The following is a 19,546-nucleotide window of genomic DNA, read 5'->3' as shown; positions in this document are numbered from 1 at the left end:
ACGTAGGCCGAATACATCAAGCAATGGTAACATCTTTAAATGAAGATAATGAAAGTGTAACTGTTGAATGGATAGAAAATGGAGATACAAAAGGCAAAGAGGTAAGATCACTGGGTTAAATTTTATTCCTAGTCCTGCAATCAAGATTCTGAATGTAAAACCAGAAAGTACATAATGCATATATTTTTATTATTCCTTTAAAACTTTGAAATGATTAAAAATTTTCACTTAAAGGTAGATTCCTCCTGTATCTCTTATGTGATTGTACATATCAATCTTAATTATTTGATAAAAATATACTATTCTTTAAGTCTAGCTCACACAGTTTGAAAATGTGCTATAATATTTAATTATGTGGTTCTATTGGTCACTGTGTTGTTAGCAATTCATAGAGTCAATGAATTTGAAAATGATATTTTGAGAGAAATTCTTTAAATTTGGGGATTATAATTCTAAATCATTTGTAAGGCTAAGGGATTGTATTCTTTTTGTTTGTTTGTTTTTGAGACAGGGTCTCACTTTGTCACCCAGGCTGGAGTGCAGTGGCATGATCACAGCTTACTGCAGCCTTGACCTCCTGGGCTCAAGTGACCCTCCAACCTGTCTCCAGAGTAGCTGGGACTACAGGTGTATACCACCACACCTGGCTAATTTTTGTATTTTTTGTAGAGATGGGGTTTCACCCATGTTGCCCAGGCTGGTCTCAGACCCCTAGGCTCAAGTGATCTGCCCACCTTGACCTCCCAAAGTGCTAAGATTACAGGCATGAGCCACTGCACGCAGCTGAGGTACTGTATTCATTAGGCTATAGTAATTTAAGAGTTATTTACTATGTCAATTTATTTGAAAAATAAAAGGTTAATTGTCAGAATATATTGTCAAAAGACTATGTGTGTGTGTTGTGAACAGATTGACCTGGAGAGCATCTTTTCACTTAACCCTGACCTTGTTCCTGATGAAGAAATTGAACCCAGTCCAGAAACACCTCCGCCTCCAGCATCTTCAACCAAAGTAAACAAAATTGTAAAGGTTAGTGATGAAAATTCAGAGTGCAGGACACTGGGAGTGGGGGTGGTGGGGGGGTGTAGATGTGTATGTATTCTAGTTTGAAATTGGTAGGCTTTGAAGAGTTTAAGAATTGATTAATTTGCTTTTTCTGCCATCCATATTCATGTACATACATACATATTTTCAAGGATTATGGTTGTCTAATTCACAATTATGACAATCACTGGATAAGGTCTTAGAAATTTCTCACCTAATTAGGATTTTTCCTGAGACTAAGTTTCTCAGGAGATATACATCAAAACCATTTGCTTGGTGTTTGTTAAATGAATACATATGACTTTGACAAAGGCATAATAGCTATTTCTTAGGAATAATAACTACCAACTCTGATAGTCTTTTGAAATTATAATTCTGCTATTTGTTTCTTAGAGAAAGATGGGAAATGATACTGTAGTTCACTTCTATATTGTCTGTCATGATATACCTTAAAACTGTGCTAAATCCTCCCTGGCAGTTTTATCTTTATAAAAATTAAAAGCACATTATTCTTACGGCTTTTAAAGATAATTCTCCTTCCTTTCTCTCAAGATCTTTCAGTATTAAATTTTTGTTTCAAAATACAACTCTTTTTAAAACAGGTAGTATTGCAAAGTTGTTGAATCTGCAGTTCTTTGTATTCATTTCAACAAGCATTTGTGGTTTTGTTTTTTTGTTTTTTTACACTGTGCCAAATACTATGCTGGACAAAATACAAAGATGAATGATGATATGGCTTTCAGCCTGTAGGAACTTGATATCTTTCAGGGAGGACATAGATAAGCATCTAAATATAGTATGATAGAAGCAACAAAACCTTGTTTTGTAAACTATGCAGATGAACATAAGGCATATTTTCAACTCATGAGTTTAATCATATTGAGAGTCACCACTTAGAGGTTATTTGCTACCACTTACAAATGGGTTGTTTTTTATATTCATCTTCAAAATAAAGGATCTTCACTGGAGGATCTTTATAGTTTATTCTTCCTGGTATATCATTAACAACCTTTACTGTACATTAGAATTACCTGGAATAGAATAAATCAGTATATTTTTAAAATAAATATTTACTATTAATGCTATCAATATTCAAGTTCCTTTATATATTTTCCTCTATCCTCCAAAAATATTCAGGAATTAATATGAGCCAGGCACTGATCTAAGGACTTTGTTCACAACGACCTATGAGGTCATTACTACTGCTATTCCTGTTTCATTGATGAGAAAACTGAAACAAAGAGCGGTTAAGTAGCTTCACAATAATATGTGTTTTAATCATCATACTATGCTGCTAAAACCATGTAATAAATGTCATTTCTGAATAAGAGGGGGTAAAAAAATAAATATTTATTTTTATAAGTATTAAAAAGTATTTTTAAAGTATTAAAATAAATCAATATTTTTTAAAATACTGATTTATGGGCCCCACTCCCAGAGATTCAGTTTTATTTTACCTAAAGGGAGGCACTAGCATCAGTGTCCTTTTAATAGTACTCATCTGATTTGAATGTGTAGCCAAGGTTAAAACAACTACGTTATTTGATATCTTTTTTGAGGTGAATAAAAGGAAGCCTTCATGAATAAATTAGAGGACCAAAAGTTTGCTGCCTTAATCTGTATAGTGTCCAAGTCTTAGAAACTCTTATGAAACCTTTTTAGGATAACTTACAATGTACATTTTATAGTATTCTGATATTTCAGTTTAACAAGGGGTTCTAAGCTGTCTAGAACTAATATTTTATGAATTACCCCCTCTTATTCAGAAATGACATTTATTACATGGTTTTAGCTGCATAGTATGATGATTAAAACACATATTATTGTGACGCTACTTAACCTTTCTTTGTTTCAGTTTCCCCATCGATGAAATGGGACTAGCAGTAGTAATGACCTCATAGGTTGTTGTGAAGAAAGTCCTTAGATCAGTGCCTGGCTCATATTAATTCCTGAATATTTCTGGAGGGTAGGGGAAAATATATAAAGGAACTTGAATATTGATAGCATTAATAGTAATTCATTAAGATTATAGTTTTTCTTCATTTTGTTTTATATTCTTACATATCTGCCTACTTTTGTTTAATTGAAAGCAACTCAGATCATGATACATATGAGGAAAATATAATGAGCATTTTTTCCTTTCATAGAATCGACGGACTGTGGCTTCCATTAAGAATGACCCTCCTCCAAGAGATAATAGAGGTAAAGTAAAATTTTATCTCTTAATTTTGGCTTTTGGCTTCTTAGTATGTTCCTGACGAGGTAAATCAAAAGTAAACATTACCCTTGATGTTGGTATTTATGTAAATTTTACCTGGTTAATTTTAAGAGGGTTTTTTTTTTTTTTTTTTTTGGCAGGGGGGTGTTTGTTTGTTTTGTTTTGTTTTTTGAGCAGGGTCTTGCTTTCTCACCCAGTCTGGAGTACAGTGGCATGAACACAGCTCACTATAGCCTTGACCTCCCAGGGTCAAATGATCCTCTTACCTCAGCCTCACATGTAGCTGGGACCACAAGCGGTGCCACCATGCCCAACTAATTTTTTTGATTTTTTTGTAGAGATAGCCTTTCCATGTTGCCTAGGCTGGTCTTGAACTCCTGGGCTGAAGTGATCCTCCTGACTTGGCCTCCCAAAGTGTTGGAATTACAGGCGTGAGCCACCGTGCCCAGCCTGGTGTCTCCTTGATTTCCTAATACAATATACCAATAATACTAAAAAATGATTTTGTCCGGGTGTGATGGCTCAGGCCTGTAATTCCCACACTTTGGGAGGCTGAAGCGGGTGGATCACCTGAGGTCAGTAGTTCGAGATCCCCCTGGGCCAACATGGTGAAACCCCGTCTCTACTGAAAATACAAAAAATTAGCCAGGCGTGGTGGCGGTGCCTGTAATCCTAGCTACTCGTGAGGCTGAGACAGGAGAATTGCTTGAACCCGAGTGGCAGAGGTTGCAGTAAGCCAAGATCACACAACTGCACTCCAGCCTGGGCGACAGAGCGAGATTCCATCTCCAAAAAAAGAAAAATGATTTTTAAAATGTATGGGATGATGGCTGGGCACGGTGGCTCCTCCCTGAAATCCCAACACTTTGAGAGGCCGAGGCAGGTGGATAACCTGAGGTCAGGAGCTCAAGACCAGCCTGGCCAACGTGGTGAAACTCCGTCTATAATAAAATACAAAAACTAGCCAACTGTGGTGGCATATACCTGTAATCTCAGCTACTCAGGAGGCTGAGGCAGGAGGATCACTTGAACCCAGGAGGTGGAGGTTGCAATGAGCCAAGATTGTATCACTGCACTCCAGCCTGGGCAGTAGAGTGAGACCCTGTCTCAATAAATAAATAAATAAATAGATAAATAAATAAATAAATAAAAATAAAATGGATGGGATGAATATGAAACTATGAAATGCAATTTTTAATTCATCTTATTTACTAAATAATTTTGCAAATTCGAGAAGAATATCATGAGAAAGAAAGGAATGGGGAAAGAGTCAATTAGTTGGCTGATTTCACTAGCTGAAGAAAAGTTGAACACACATAAAAATTGTGTGGTTAACTGAAGTCTCCCATATATTTTCAGCCAGGACATGAAAAGCATAGTGAATTTATTTTCTGCTGTTTAGTGGTTCAGAATTGTCTTTTCTGGCAGTATTCTTTCTCTGTGTGTGTGGATGGTAGACCAGGATGGACAGAAGTATTAAAATGAGAGGCTGAAAGTAGAGGGACAGTCCTTCATTTAAACACTATCTTTTGAGTCTTATGTAAATTTATATTTCTTGTAAAATTTGATATTTATATTTAATTTTATATTCTTTTTTCTACTTGTATAGTATCCACATTGAGAAATTCTCTGCTGAAGATTTGCATATTTGAGGAGCAAAGAGTGGGATTTGTAATATAGGGAGGGTTGAAGAATTCTAAGTTTTTACTCTCTGTATATATTTGATTAGTGTAAATTTTAAAAAATGAGAATACATGTAAAATTTATATTTTGCTGGGAGTGGTGGTTCACGCCTTTAATCCCATCACATTGGGAGGCCGACGTGGGTAGATCACCTGAGGTCAAGAGTTTGAGGCCAGCCTGACGAATATGGTGAATCCCCGTCTCTACTAAAATTACAAAAATGAACCGGGCCTAGTGGCGTGCGCCTGTAGTTCCAGCTACTCGGGAGGCTGAGGCAGGAGAATCACTTGAACCCGGGAGGTGGAGGTTGCAGTGAACCGAGATTGCACCACTGCACTCCAACCAGGTGACAGAGCGAGACTCCATCTCAAAAAAAAATTTATATTTTGCACACATATTTTAGGAGGATTTCTTTGCAGTTTAAAGTTTTAAGACGTGGAGCGGTTTATATATACATATATATGTATATTTTGTTTTCTTCACATATATATTTTAAAGGATTATTAAAAATCAAGCTTGGCTTTGGTTTTTATGTAAATTATTTAGATTGAATTTTGTAGCTAAAATTACATTGGTGAAAGCTAGGTCTGCACATATTACTTTGAAAGCCTCTTAGCTTATGTCAGTTTATTGAACAGAATTATAAACTATATTATATTTTACATATATAAATAGAAAACTTGGCAACTTACTAATGTAACTTTTAAGGATCAGGTTTTTGGGGATATCTCTTCCTTTTACTAAGGTTATTTTTACTAATTTTCTATCCTGAATTAAATTTTTTTTTTCTTACAGTGGTTGGTTCAGCACGTGCACGGCCCAGTCAATTTCCTGAACAGTCTTCCTCTGCACAACAGAATGGTAGTGTTTCAGATATATCTCCAGTTCAAGCTGCAAAAAAGGAATTTGGACCCCCTTGTATGTAAATTATGTATCAAGGATTTAGTCATTTTAGGCATACATGTATTCTCTCTTGGTCATCCTTTTTAAATCCTCAAAGAGTAAACAGTCTAAATACAAGCTTGATTGCAGATTTCATTTTACCACTGTGGAAAATTTAACTTCTTTTTATTAGTTTAGTCTGTTAATTGGGTTTTTTAAAGTATATTTTGGAGCAAAAATTTTTTTGTGAAATTATAGCAATGTTTCAGTTTGAGTTTAAAATTCTGGTCAGATGATAATTTGTCAGATGTTACAGAAGAAAGTCTTGTGCTCCTTGATTCTTTGAATTCAAAAATGTATGTTTCTAAACCAAGAGATGACATGTATCAATATGTTTGAGTCATTTTTCTGGACTCTCATCTGTACATTGTCCTATTTTAGTTTTGGTAAAGCAGTTCATTAAGTAAAGCTCACATAGTTGTTATAGGCATGCTTTGTCACTGTGTACCTTTTGTGTGTGTGTGGTGAAGTTATACATAAAAAAATATAATATTAGTACTCTAAAAAAGAAAACTATACTTCTACAGCTCATGTTGTCTTTTCAGCACGTAGAAAATCTAATTGTGTGAAAGAAGTAGAAAAACTGCAAGAAAAACGAGAAAAAAGGAGATTGCAACAGCAAGAACTTAGAGAAAAAAGAGCCCAGGTTCGTAACATAAACATATATTTTGTTTATATACTAACCAGCGATTAGATTGTATCAGTGAAGGTAATTGATGTGACAAAAATAAGGCATTTTTTTGGAGAATTTTAAGAATTCCTTAAATTGATATTGAGGAATAATATAAACTCATGTGAAAATAAGTTACCATAACACGTTTTTACTGTATTGTTCTTTTCATGTTTTATGGGTATGTGTTAACGCTAAAATTTGTTCCGTTAAGAAAAAGCCATTGTGTTACAGAATTCTAATGTGTATAGCATTACATTTAAGAATTTTTATTTTATTTTATTTTATTTTATTTTATTTTTATTTTTATTTTTTTTTTGAGACGGAGTCTCGCTCTGTCGCCCAGGCTGGGGTGCAGTGGCCGGATCTCAGCTCACTGCAAGCTCCGCCTCCCAGGTTCACGCCATTCTCCTGCCTCAGCCTCCCGAGTAGCTGGGACTACAGGCGCCCGCCACCTCGCCCGGCTAGTTTTTTGTATTTTTTAGTAGAGACGGGGTTTCACCGTGTTAGCCAGGATGGTCTCGATCTCCTGACCTCGTGATCCGCCTGTCTCGGCCTCCCAAAGTGCTGGGATTACAGGCGTGAGCCACCGCGCCCGGCCAGAATTTTTATTTTAAAAAGACCTAAAAATACATTGGGAAAAATATCTAGTTAAAGTGCATGATTAAACTATAAATTTTATTACTGTTTTTGTATGGTTAATAAGTTCACATGTCTTAGTGAAACAGGGGAAATTCCTTGTGTTTTGATTTATGCCACATATGAAGAGTGGATCTATCTCTATTATGTCCCCCTCGGGGTCCCTTCAGATGGTAGCAAGACTGCTTAATAGCAGTGGGAAAATTGCACAGAGAACTGGTCTTTTGCCCTTCTACAGGTCTTTACATGTTAGACATTTTGTTATTATACATATAACTCCACCATTGTGCTTGTATGGCATCTATTACATTCTCAGAACTACTCTTCTCTAATAAAACATCAGGATTATTTATTTACTAGTATGTTCAAATGCCCTTAATCATGTGAAACTACCAGTTCAGATGTTGTGTTGTAGAATTGTGGACCTAGTATTATATCCAACCTGAATGGATCAGCTTTTATCTGAAAGTGACCTGAGAATGACCAATTGGGTTTTGAAATAAATAATAAAACAGATTATCTACTAATACTTAGCATAGATGCCACCTGGTGTTTCCTGTGGGTACTTCATAATACTTACACATCTCTCTGTGATCTCTTAATTCTCACTTCACAGTCTGCTTCTCAGTTGACATAGGTGGTATTATTTCCTAGAAGAAGGTTAATTTAAAGTAAGTTTCAGTAACAGTTTGTAATTTAGTTGCATTCAAAAAAAAATCTGAATATGATGTATAAAAAATGTGACTTCTTAGAATGATTAATAATTTATTGTTTAAGGCTAGGAGAGGCTGTTGACTATTGCTATTTGTATCTTAATCTGAATTTTCTGTTTTGAAGCCAAATAAATTGTAGTTGGCATTCAAAAATTTGAATTTTAAAGATTTTTAAAAAATGATCTTGGCTTCTGATTCCTTTAGTTCTATGTTCTGTCGATTTGGGGGCAGTTTTGTTATTACTTAGTATTTTTTAGAGGGTCAGCAAATATAGAAAATGAAGACAAATGAATCTGTATTTATACTTTGCTGAAACACTGGATTAAATTAGAAGATAAATCTGCTTAAATGAATTTTCCTAGAATTTCAGCTTTTCTAGAGTTATTTGCCAGTGGTTAACATGAGCATTATTTCTCTGTTGCTCCATTTTATAGAATAATTAAGGTATATGTATAACAGGTGGATTTTTGAAATAGGTAAATGGTAACTTCAATGAAGAGTCTTTAATTTGGAGTTAACAGAATGCATACAGACTAAGAGAACTGTGTTTGTAATATGAAAGTGGTTCAGAGCTGATTATGAAACCACAACTGTGAAACTATATCATATCATCAGTTGGAGTTTAGGCTTGGTTATGACAAATGGCACAATTTAATTTTCAAGCCAAATATAAATGCAAAAAATACATTATTATATTTATAATGGTGAATTCTCTCTGTCTTCTAATAGGACGTTGATGCTACGAACCCAAATTATGAAATTATGTGTATGATCAGAGACTTTAGAGGAAGTTTGGATTATAGACCATTAACAACAGCAGATCCTGTAAGATTCTTTGCAAACCATTATTCTGGAACTTTTTATGCTTCAAATAAAAACATGTATTTGACACTTGCTAAATTCATACTGTATTCAGCTATGTAGTTCTTCCTTTCCTTATGGGTGCTCATTCACCATATTTTAAGAAAAGTAATTATCCACATTAATGCTCGTTTTCCATACTTTAGTATATGAGATATGCTGCCTATAGCGATGTCCTTCTCAAAGCGAAACCTCCCTGTCTTTGGAAGGGCAGAGCAACACTTAAAGGAGTGATAGCAGAAGATTCACTTTCCTTTCTGGCTATGAATTATACTTTGATCTCAGTTCCAAGTTTATCTTTGTCTTGGGCTATAGATCCCACCATCATTTCTAATTTACTGTTGGTAATTTGTTAGTTTTAAATGTTACTCTGGCTTTTAACGATAAGTGATGGTTGTTGAGGGCTGCAGTGGACCAGAAATCTAGAACTGGAAAAAATCCTCTGCTCTTATTACTCCACTCCCTTGCTGTTGATGAATGAGAATTCATTGGACAGGGAATGCTTTTTTTTTTTTTTTTTTTTTGAGACGGAGTCTTGCTCTGTTGCCCAGGCTGGAGTGCAATGGTGTGATCTCCGCCTGCCGGTTCAAGCGATTCTCCTGTCTCACCCTCCCGAGTAGCTGGGACTACAGGCATCTGCCACCACACCCAGCTAATTTTTGTATTTTTAGTAAAAACGGGGTTTCACCCTTTTGGTCAGGCTGGTCTCAAACTCCTGACCTCAGATGATCCACCCGCCTTCGCCTCCCAAAGTGCTGGGATTACAGGCGTGAGCCACAGCTCCCAGCCAGGAATGCTTTTATAACTAATTGGTACTTATAAAAAATAATCTATCTGACATAGCATATACAGAATGTGTTAGTTACAAAAAAGACATTTGTGTTAGATAGATGTATTATATAGAATTGTTGATAGTACTTGTATCCCACATATTTTAGGCCTTGCTATTCCTTCATGTATTTCACTTACTACACGGGAGCTCACCCTTTAGGACAGGAATTGGCAAACGTTTTCTGCAAGGGTCTTTGGCTTTGGAACTATATGGTCTTTGTCACAATTACTGAACTCTGCCATTGTATTGTAAAAGCAACCATACACAATACATAAATGATGGGTATGACATTTGTTTCAATCAATGTGTGTCAGTAAAACTTTGCAGAAGAAGTAGGTAGTAGCTAAATTAGGCCCACAGGCCATAGTGTACCAATCCTTGATTTATGTTAATTATTATTAAAATGAGGCATGTATTGGGAACAAAAATTTTATAAAAAAATACTTAGGCATAAGAACTGGCATATTTATAAAATAGTTCAAATGATTTGGCTCAGTAATCATCTGAGAATCCTGTTTCTTGCCAGTAATTATCTTTGCTAGCAACTTTCCCTATGATCAACCTATATGTCACTTAGTAGAATAGAAATGTTTACTTTTGTTATGTATAGCACATCTTGAAGTGGATAATACAGCTTTTTTTTTTTTTTTTTTTTTTTTTGGAGACAGAGTCTTCTCTGTTGCCCAGGCTGGAGTATAATGGCAGGATCTTGGCTCACTGCAATCTCTCCACTTCCCGAGTTCAGGCAGTTCTCATACCTCATGCCTCATCCCTCATGCCTCATGCCTCAGCCACCCGAGTAGCTGGAATTACAGGCGTGCACCACCATGCCCAGCTAGTTTTTGTATTTTTAGTAGAGACAGAGTTTTACCATGTTGGCCAGGCTGGTCTTGAACTCCTGACCTCACCTGCCTCGGCCTCCCAAAGTGCTGGGATTACCCACTGCGCCTGGCATCACAGCTTTTTTTTTTTTGGTCCTGAGATGGAGTCTCACTGTCGCCCAGGCTGGTGGGCAGCGGCATAATCTCGGCCCACTACAACCTCCGCCTCCCAGGTTCAAGTGATTCTCCCACCTCAGCCTCCCGAGTAGCTGGGACTACAGGCATGCACCACCACTCCCGGCTAATTTTTGTATTTTTAGTAGAGACGGGATTTCTCTGTGTTGGCCAGGCTGGTCTCAAACTCCTGACCTCAGGTGATCTGCCCACCTCAGCCTCCCAAAGTGCTGGGATTATAGGAATGAGCCACCACATGGCCTCCTCATAGTTTCTTAATGTGAACTTAATGCTACTAACAACAGTAGTACCCTCTACAAAATTGTTTCCTAAGGTGATGGTTTTCCAAATAACAAAATAAACAAGTTTCCATTACACTCAGAATTCTAGAAGTAATTATATCTGGCAACCATTAAAATTTGTGCAAAGCTAATTTATTTTTTAAGCTTACCTATCATTTATGCTATGTATACATTTCTAAAACCCCTGGAGGAAATACTACATAATTGACATTCAGTGTTTTACATGACAGTGATAATCACTGAAATAAAATACTTTTTATTTCTAGATTGATGAACATAGGATATGTGTGTGTGTAAGAAAACGACCACTCAATAAAAAAGGTATGGCACTTAATGAGCTCTAATAAAAGATTGATTTTATCTTATTTGTAATGTATTTTTATAATAGCAAATCAAATTGGTTTGGAAAAATGTAAATCATTTCCTTTGATTTGTATGTAACCATTATGCAGATTTCTATGGCTAAACTTGTCAGTTTGTTATTGCTCTGAATCATTGCCATTTTGAGTCTTGCTTCACAGAAATCTTGATTTTGTTTTTACTTTGCTGTTGAAATATTTTGTCTTAGTGAGTTGCATATTTATGGGATATTATCTTTATATGTACAGAACTTCCTACATGTATCTTAATTCTTACTACTTAAAATAATTTTTGTATATGAACTCAAATGCTGTGAAAATTATTGGGCATTGATTTTCATTTATTCTTTTAGAAACACAAATGAAAGATCTTGATGTAATCACAATTCCGAGTAAAGATGTTGTGATGGTACATGAACCAAAACAAAAAGTAGATTTAACAAGATACCTAGAAAACCAAACATTTCGTTTTGATTATGCCTTTGATGACTCAGCTCCTAATGAAATGGTTTACAGGTAGGTAAATTCATTTTAAATCAGAATTTTGTTCTTACGCCATGTGGTCATCAACACCTTGAAATTTACATTAATTGTGGGATATTTCTTTTTTTTTTTTTTTTTTTTTTTTTTTTTTTTTTTTTGAGGCGGAGTCTTCACTCTGTCGCCCAGGCTGGAGTGCAGTGGCACCATCTCGGCTCACTGCAAGCTCCGCCTCCCAGGTTCGCGCCATTCTCCTGCCTCAGCCTCCCGAGTAGCTGGGACTACAGGCGCCCGCCACCGCGCCCGGCTAATTTTTTTGTATTTTAGTAGAGACGGGGTTTCACCGTGTTAGCCAGGATGGTCTCTATCTCCTGACCTCGTGATCCGCCCGCCTCGGTCTCCCAAAGTGCAGGGATTACAGGCGTGAGCCACCGCGCCCGGCCTATTGTGGGATATTTCTTAAGAGGTGCAATATGCTGTTTTATTCTGAGTTTAAACAAAGAAAATGTAATAAATGCTGTAATGAATATTAACACTTGTTCTCTGTAATGCTCCCTGAAATCACAGTTTCCATTGCTACTTGCTAAATAGCTTATTACACATATATATACATATATAAGTATCAAACAAACCGTGTATATGGATAAGAAATTTCTGGAAAATGTTAACATAACCTCTAGTAATAGGATATGATGAGGAGAACTTTTAATTTTTACCTTTTAATCTCTGTACTAATAAAGAAACTTGAAATGTTTGTTTGAGGCATGGTCTTGCTCTGTTGCCCAGACTGGAGCGCAGTGGCACGATCACAGCTCACTGCAGCCTTGACCTCCCAGGCTCAGGTGATCTTCCCATCTCAGCCTCCTAAGTAGCTGGGACCACAGGCATGCACCACCACACCCAGCTAATTTTTGTACTTTTTGTGGAGTTGAGGTTTCATATGTTGCCCAGGCTAACCTCAGACTTCTGAGCTCAAGTGATCTGCCCGCCTTCGCCTCCCAAAGTGCTGGGATTACAGGCGTGAGCCACTGTTATGCCTGGCCAAAATACCTGTTATCAGTAAATTATTAATTTATCTAAATCTGTGTTTATTATGTATCGTCACTTAAGGCGAAAAAGTTCCGTACTTGCATTTAAATTTGTCATCTTTAAGCTTGGAGATAGTTTTAGTACATGAGATTCTTATATGTTTTCTGTATTCAACTTATAAATAATTCAAATTTACCTGTATTATACATTGGTATCTCAAATTTTTATGCCAGATTTAGATTTTCATACATAAGTTTGCAAACATTTCTAATAATTACAACATCAGTTTTAGCAGTATTGTTATTTTGGTTTATCTAGGAATATAACTGTCTTTGTAATTGCTTGAATGCTATACCTGGTTGCCTTTTTTCATAAAAATGCCTAGAAAGGAGAAAATTAGAGTTAATGAGACTAAGAATTGAAGGTGTTACAAAGGAAATAGTTTTGAGACCAACTCCTTTTGTCTTCACCAAGTGTACTGGGTAGTCAGTTGTTAAAAAAAAAAAAGGATCAAATTAAAGAACATATGAATACTACATAGAAATATTTGTGGAGAATGTATTTAAAGGGGAATCATAATTGTTAATTGTAGAATTTTTTTTAGCTTTCTGAAGAGTCCACTCTTTTCATTCCCTCTTTCTACTCCTGCCTCATAAAATATAAGTTTGACTTTTATAATAGTTTTTAAAAAATTATTACAAATACAGGCATGTTTCTGGGTGTATGATTTAGTTTTTATGATTTTGTTTTTACCCTGTATTTATGTTTCTTAACTTTATCAATATTTATCCTTCTCCTCTATCTCTTATACTTAACTATTACGGATTGAGGAGTTACATGTTTTTTTTGTGGGGAGGTTTGGGAGGGCGGGGTTGATCTAACTACTTAGCAGGCTCATCCCTAGTTCTTTTTGATCAGAACTTTTTCCTGCTCTTTTTGTTCTGTACTTTCTTCAGTTTTGCCTTTTACAAAACAAAGACAGCAGTTATATAAAATGTTCTACTTGTAGATCTGTTTTCCATCTTTTTTTTTTTTCTTTTTGAGACGGAGTTTCGCTCTTGTTGCCCAGGCTGGAGTGCAGTGGCGCGATCTCGGCTCATTGCAAGCTCCGCCTCCCCGGTTCAAGCCATTCTCCTGCCTCAGCCTCATGAGTAGCTGGGATTACAGACATGTGCCACCATGCTCGGCTGATTTTGTATTTTTAGTAGGGACAGGGTTTTACCATATTGGTCAGGCCGGTCTCAAACTCTTGACTTCAAGTGATCCACCCACCTCAGCCTCCCAAAGTGTTGGGATTAGAGGCATGAGCCACTACACCTGGCCTCCATCATAACTTTTTAGTTTACTGTTCAGGAAAAAAGTACTTCTTATACCTTCCCACCTTTTAATTTTAACTCTAGCAGTGGGTTATACCAATACGTTTGAAATATAATTCAAGGCCAGGCATGGTGGCTCACGCCTGTAATCCCAGCACTTTGGGAGGCCAAGGCAGGTGGATTGCCTGAGGTCAGGAGTTTGAGACCAGCCTGGCCAACATGGTGAAACCCCATCTCTACTAAAAATACAAAAATTAGCTGGGCGTGGTGGCAGGTGCCTGTAATCCCAGCTACTCAGAGACTGAGGCAGGAGAATTGCTTGAACTTGGGAGGCGGAGGTTCCAGTGAGCTGAGATTGCGCCATTTGCACTCCAGCCTGGGGGACAAGACTGAGACTTCAAAAAAAGAAAAAAAGAAATATAATTCAAACCATAATATTTAGGTATCATTTTCCAAAATTGAGGCTGTCAACTTATTAATAGAATTCAATGTCCTATAAGCACAATTTATATTCTTTTTCCTTAAGTATAAATTACTTGTCTAAATTCAAGGTAGTCATCATTTTTCTATTTATTTAGATGGTCTAAAGATAATATTTTTGCAGTTTTTTTCCTCTGTTAACTTTTTAAAATTGAGATTACCACTCTTGTTTATTCTGTTTTTGTTGAAATTATAATACTTTTTGTTTTTATTGTATATGCCTTATTGTGACCATTGTTTATTATGGAAATATTGCTTGAAATTATGCTTTAAGTAGCTTTAAGTAATTTTAGCATATGATATTTAAAATTCTTAATTCTTTGATATTGTTATTTAAAATTTTTAACAAAGATTTGTTTAGAATCTTGCTGTTAAGTTTTGTTTATTAATAAAATACTTTGTATTACTCAGCATTACTTTTATTCATCAAAATATTGGTGACACATTCTGACTGATGCATTTTATTTTTAAGGTTTACTGCTAGACCACTAGTGGAAACTATATTTGAAAGAGGAATGGCTACATGCTTTGCTTATGGGCAGACTGGAAGTGGAAAAACTCATGTAAGTGATTTATTAAAGTTACATTCTGGTATGAAGCTACAGTTTCTTTTCCTTATAGCTTAATTCCGAGACCTAAATTCTTAAGAGTTATTCCTGAGTAATGTCTGTTCTTTATTTTCTTTTTAAAATATAGACTATGGGTGGTGACTTTTCAGGAAAGAACCAAGATTGTTCTAAAGGAATTTATGCATTAGCAGGTAACTGTCCTTTTTCCATATAATTTGGAATATTCTTCTTAGGTATTATTCAGGTAACTTTGAAATAAGGCTTTAAAATATTGTTCAGCAACTATAATGCTATATTGACTGTCTATTATGTCAATTATAGGTTATTAGATTGCTTGAAAAGAACTGTAAGATTATATATTCACAAGATTTTTTTTTTTTTTTAAGAAGAAAAGAACTGTAGGCTGGGCGTGGTGGTTCACGCCTATAATCCCTACACTTTGGGAGGCCAAGGTGGGTGGATCACTTGAGGTCAGGAGTTTGAGACCAGCCTGGCCAACATGGTGAAACCCCATCTCTACTAAAAATACGAAAAAAAAACTTAGCCAGGTGTGGTGGCAGGCACCTGTAATCCCAGCTACTCGGGAGGCTGAGACAGAAGAATCGTTTGAACCCAGGAAGCAGAGGTTGCAGTGAGCCGAGACCATGCCACTGCATTCCAGCCTGGGCAACAGAGCAAGACCCCATCTCAAAAACAAACAAACAAAAAAAACTATAAGATTGACTTTGAGGGGGCAGAAATCTTGATTATATTTGTCAGCATATTCTAGCACATTGTTGGAGATTAGTCTCAATTGTTGAATTTCTGAACTGTAAAAAGCTAGCTATGGTATGAGAATAACTTCATTATGACCACCTGTAATTTTATGCTATTTATAAATATAAATACTAATATATATAAATAAAAGTAGCACCCTTTTATGCAATATGAAAGAGAATAGCTTCTATTAATACTATTTTTTTGTAAAATCAATATTCACTTTATTTCTCATTTTTATTATTGATACTATTATCCTAGGTAAAGATTAACTGATTTCTCTAGAAATAGACAATTTGAGTTGCTTTTTAAAAATATTTATTGCATCTCAATTTTCTGTATATGAAATTCTTGACAGCTCGAGATGTCTTTTTAATGCTAAAGAAGCCAAACTATAAGAAGCTAGAACTTCAAGTATATGCAACCTTCTTTGAAATTTATAGTGGAAAGGTAAGTGGGAACTTTTTTAATTTTAATTTTTTAAAATATACATATATATATATATATATATATATATATATAACATAACATTTGCCATTTTAACCATTTTTAAGTTCAGTGGCATTAAATATATTCACATTGTTGTGCAGCCTTGACCACCATAATTTATGTGTATTTAGAACTTTTATGTTAGAATTTATGAGTTTTTTTTAAAATGTCCTTTGAAACTTTTCAACTTCAATGTTGAGAATTCTTATTCTAATTATTATTTTAATCTCTGAAATAATTCTTAAACTCTGGGTGACTTATTTTTATAGAACTGATATTTTAATTGCCACAGGATCTCGCTCTGTCACCCATGCTGGAGTGCAGTGGCATGATCACAGCTCACTGTAGCTTCAATCTCGTGAGCTTCCTGCCTCAGCTTTCCTAGTAGCTGCGACTATAGGCATGCACCACCATGCCCAGCTAATTTTTTTTGTTTTTAGCAGAGACAGCATCTCACTATGTTGCCCAGGCTGGTTTTGAACTCCTGAGCTCAAGCTATCCTCCTGCCTCAGCCTCCCAAAATGCTGGGATTGCAGGCGTGAGCCACTGTGCCTAGCCTCTTTTTTACTTTAAAGCTAGTTTTCTAATTTGAATATGGTTTTTCATAGGTGTTTGACTTGCTAAATAGGAAAACAAAATTAAGAGTTCTAGAAGATGGAAAACAGCAGGTTCAAGTGGTGGGATTACAGGAACGGGAGGTCAAATGTGTTGAAGATGTACTGAAACTCATTGACATAGGCAACAGTTGCAGGTAAATTTCATTTTGATTAAGAAAGGAAACTTCAGTTTTAGAAACTTTGGGTATAGCATAACAAAACGAGGATGTTATCTGTCAATACATCTTGGAAGTAAAAATCATTGTTCATAAAAACTTGTGTTACATGTAAGTGTGAGTGACAATTATTATATTGATACTATATTACAAATATATTAGAAATATGCCAGATTAAATTGTATGAATCTGGTTCTATGTAAGTGTTACAACTCAGTGTCTTATCTGTATTTAAAAGATGAAAACTAGCTAAATTGGTGTTTGTTGCTGCTGTTGTTTTTAATGAAAATAATGTGGTTTGAACATGTTAATTGAAGTTTTTATGTATCAAGATGTCCCTAATCATATTGCAGAACATCCGGTCAAACATCTGCAAATGCACATTCATCTCGGAGCCATGCAGTGTTTCAGATTATTCTTAGAAGGAAAGGAAAACTACATGGCAAATTTTCTCTCATTGATTTGGCTGGAAATGAAAGAGGAGCTGATACTTCCAGTGCGGACAGGCAAACTAGGCTTGAAGGTGCTGAAATTAATAAAAGCCTTTTAGCACTCAAGGTAAATAAAATATATTTTATCATGAAAGGTCTTTTGCTTTTAACTGTAATTTTCTTTACTCAGTTGCAAAATAATAGTACTTATTTTACCTAATAAAAACAGAGGTTTTCGAAATTCAGATGCTTATAATTTATAATGTGATTTTATTATACCCAGAATTTTTCCTTGCACACATTCTTTATTCTTTTTAGATGGGATAAAGGATATGTGAGAGGGTAGGTCAGTTCTGGGGCAACATAGGTAGACTCCAGAGGGTCTTTATTTTTCTTGAGACTGAGTCTTGCTCTGTCGCCCAGACTGGAGTACTCTCAGTATAGTCTCAGGTGCAATCTCAGCTCACTGCAACTTCCACCTCCTGGGTTCAAGCCATTCTCCTACTTCAACCTCCCCAGCAGCTGGGATTACAGGCACGTACCACCACGCCCAGCTAATATTTGTATTTTTAGTAGATAGGGGTTTCACCATGTTGGCTAGGCTGGTCTCAAACTTCTGACGTCGTGATCTACCTTCCAAAGTGCTTGAATTACAGGCACGAGCCACTGTGCCCAGCCCAGAGGGTCTTAATCAGCCATATTTTCTAGGAGGAGGGCAATGAACCACTGAATTGAGCTAAGAAATAGTTTCTCAGAAAAATGTGGAATGGCTTTCAAAATGTTAGGCCAGGTTATTACATATTTTCCTTGAGTAGAAAAGCAAAGCTGGGAAGGCTATAATAAGACTGTGTTTTTTTCTTTTGGAGTGCCATGTTAAGAAATTAACTTTTTACAGTTATCCTACTGCCTGTCACTTTCAAACACTAGTCATAGTTTCCAGAAATATCTCTTGGAAGAATAAAGTAGGTTTTTTTGTTGTCATTTTTTATTTTCTTGAATTAGCATTTGTGGAAACATCTACACCATGCTTTAAAACTGTTGGCCAGGCGCAGTGGCTCACACCTGTAATCCCAGGACTTTGGGAGGCTGAGGCAGGTGGATCCCCTGAGGTTAGGAGTTCGATACCAGCCTGGCCAACATGGTGAAACCCCATCTCTACTAAAAATACAAAGCTTAGCTAGGCGTGGTGGCGGGCTCCTGTAATCCCAGCTACTTGGGAGCCTGGGGTAGGAGAATTGCCTGAAGCCCGGAGGCAAAGGTTGTAGTGAGCCAAGATTGCGCCACCACACTCCAGCCTGGGTGACAGAGCGAGACTTTGTCTCAAAAAAAATAAATAAATAAAACTGTTAGTAGAATTTTCACAGCTGATCAGACCTTAAATGTTGAAGTTGTAGTAAGAGACCTTTTAACATATGTTAATTAAGATTACCCTTTATAAGAAAGACTAATCTGTGAGACTTGTTTTCTTAATTTTCAGGAGTGCATCAGAGCCTTAGGTAGAAATAAACCTCATACTCCTTTCCGTGCAAGTAAACTCACTCAGGTGTTAAGAGATTCTTTCATAGGTGAAAACTCTCGTACCTGCATGGTAAGTTTATTTTTTGTTTGTTTTATTTTAATCCTGAAGGAATAACTACACAATATTTATGGAAAATGTATTAGTTAGTGACAATCATTTGAAACCTTCTATTATGAGTGATATGGTGATATTTAAGATGTGGTCCCTCCCACTCTGATAGAGAGGATTATATTGCAGTTATATAATTTCAGCATCTAGATGTTCTCGAGGGCTGGTCTTTCTTGATTTTTTTCCTTTTTCTTTTTCTCTTTCTCTTTCTCTCTCTCTCTTTCATTTTGAGTATAGGTCACACTTTTCTTTATGGTCATATGTCTGGTAATTTGGGGTTATATCATGTGTATTATGAATGAACGTAGAGACTGGATTCTGTTATGTTCTTCTGAAGGT

At 36.0% G+C, this 19,546-nt stretch overlaps 1 protein-coding gene across 5 annotated transcripts in view; it reads left to right on the top strand.

Annotated features, from left to right (window-relative positions):
- Positions 1 to 19,546, top strand: part of LOC105499458 (kinesin family member 2A) — an 85,646-nt gene that overhangs the window by 41,433 nt on the left and 24,667 nt on the right. For 3 of the 5 annotated variants that reach the window (XM_011772013.3, XM_011772010.3, XM_071098884.1), the window contains exons 2-15: positions 7 to 101; positions 910 to 1,029; positions 3,192 to 3,246; positions 5,741 to 5,863; positions 6,433 to 6,533; positions 8,639 to 8,734; positions 11,166 to 11,220; positions 11,612 to 11,774; positions 15,036 to 15,126; positions 15,260 to 15,323; positions 16,247 to 16,338; positions 16,986 to 17,128; positions 17,503 to 17,707; positions 19,058 to 19,168. In XM_011772013.3, coding sequence (XP_011770315.1) covers positions 7 to 101; positions 910 to 1,029; positions 3,192 to 3,246; positions 5,741 to 5,863; positions 6,433 to 6,533; positions 8,639 to 8,734; positions 11,166 to 11,220; positions 11,612 to 11,774; positions 15,036 to 15,126; positions 15,260 to 15,323; positions 16,247 to 16,338; positions 16,986 to 17,128; positions 17,503 to 17,707; positions 19,058 to 19,168 — 1,514 coding nt within the window. The remainder of the gene's footprint in view (positions 1 to 6; positions 102 to 909; positions 1,030 to 3,191; positions 3,247 to 5,740; positions 5,864 to 6,432; positions 6,534 to 8,638; positions 8,735 to 11,165; positions 11,221 to 11,611; positions 11,775 to 15,035; positions 15,127 to 15,259; positions 15,324 to 16,246; positions 16,339 to 16,985; positions 17,129 to 17,502; positions 17,708 to 19,057; positions 19,169 to 19,546) is intronic. The other 2 variants (XM_011772014.3, XM_011772011.3) reach the window with 1 other exon arrangement.

Source organism: Macaca nemestrina, chromosome 6 (genome assembly GCF_043159975.1).
Source record: "Macaca nemestrina isolate mMacNem1 chromosome 6, mMacNem.hap1, whole genome shotgun sequence".
In the NCBI taxonomy this organism is placed as follows: domain Eukaryota; kingdom Metazoa; phylum Chordata; class Mammalia; order Primates; family Cercopithecidae; genus Macaca; species Macaca nemestrina.
Note: the sequence above shows the minus strand (reverse complement) of the source record. Positions and strands in the feature narration are given on the sequence as shown.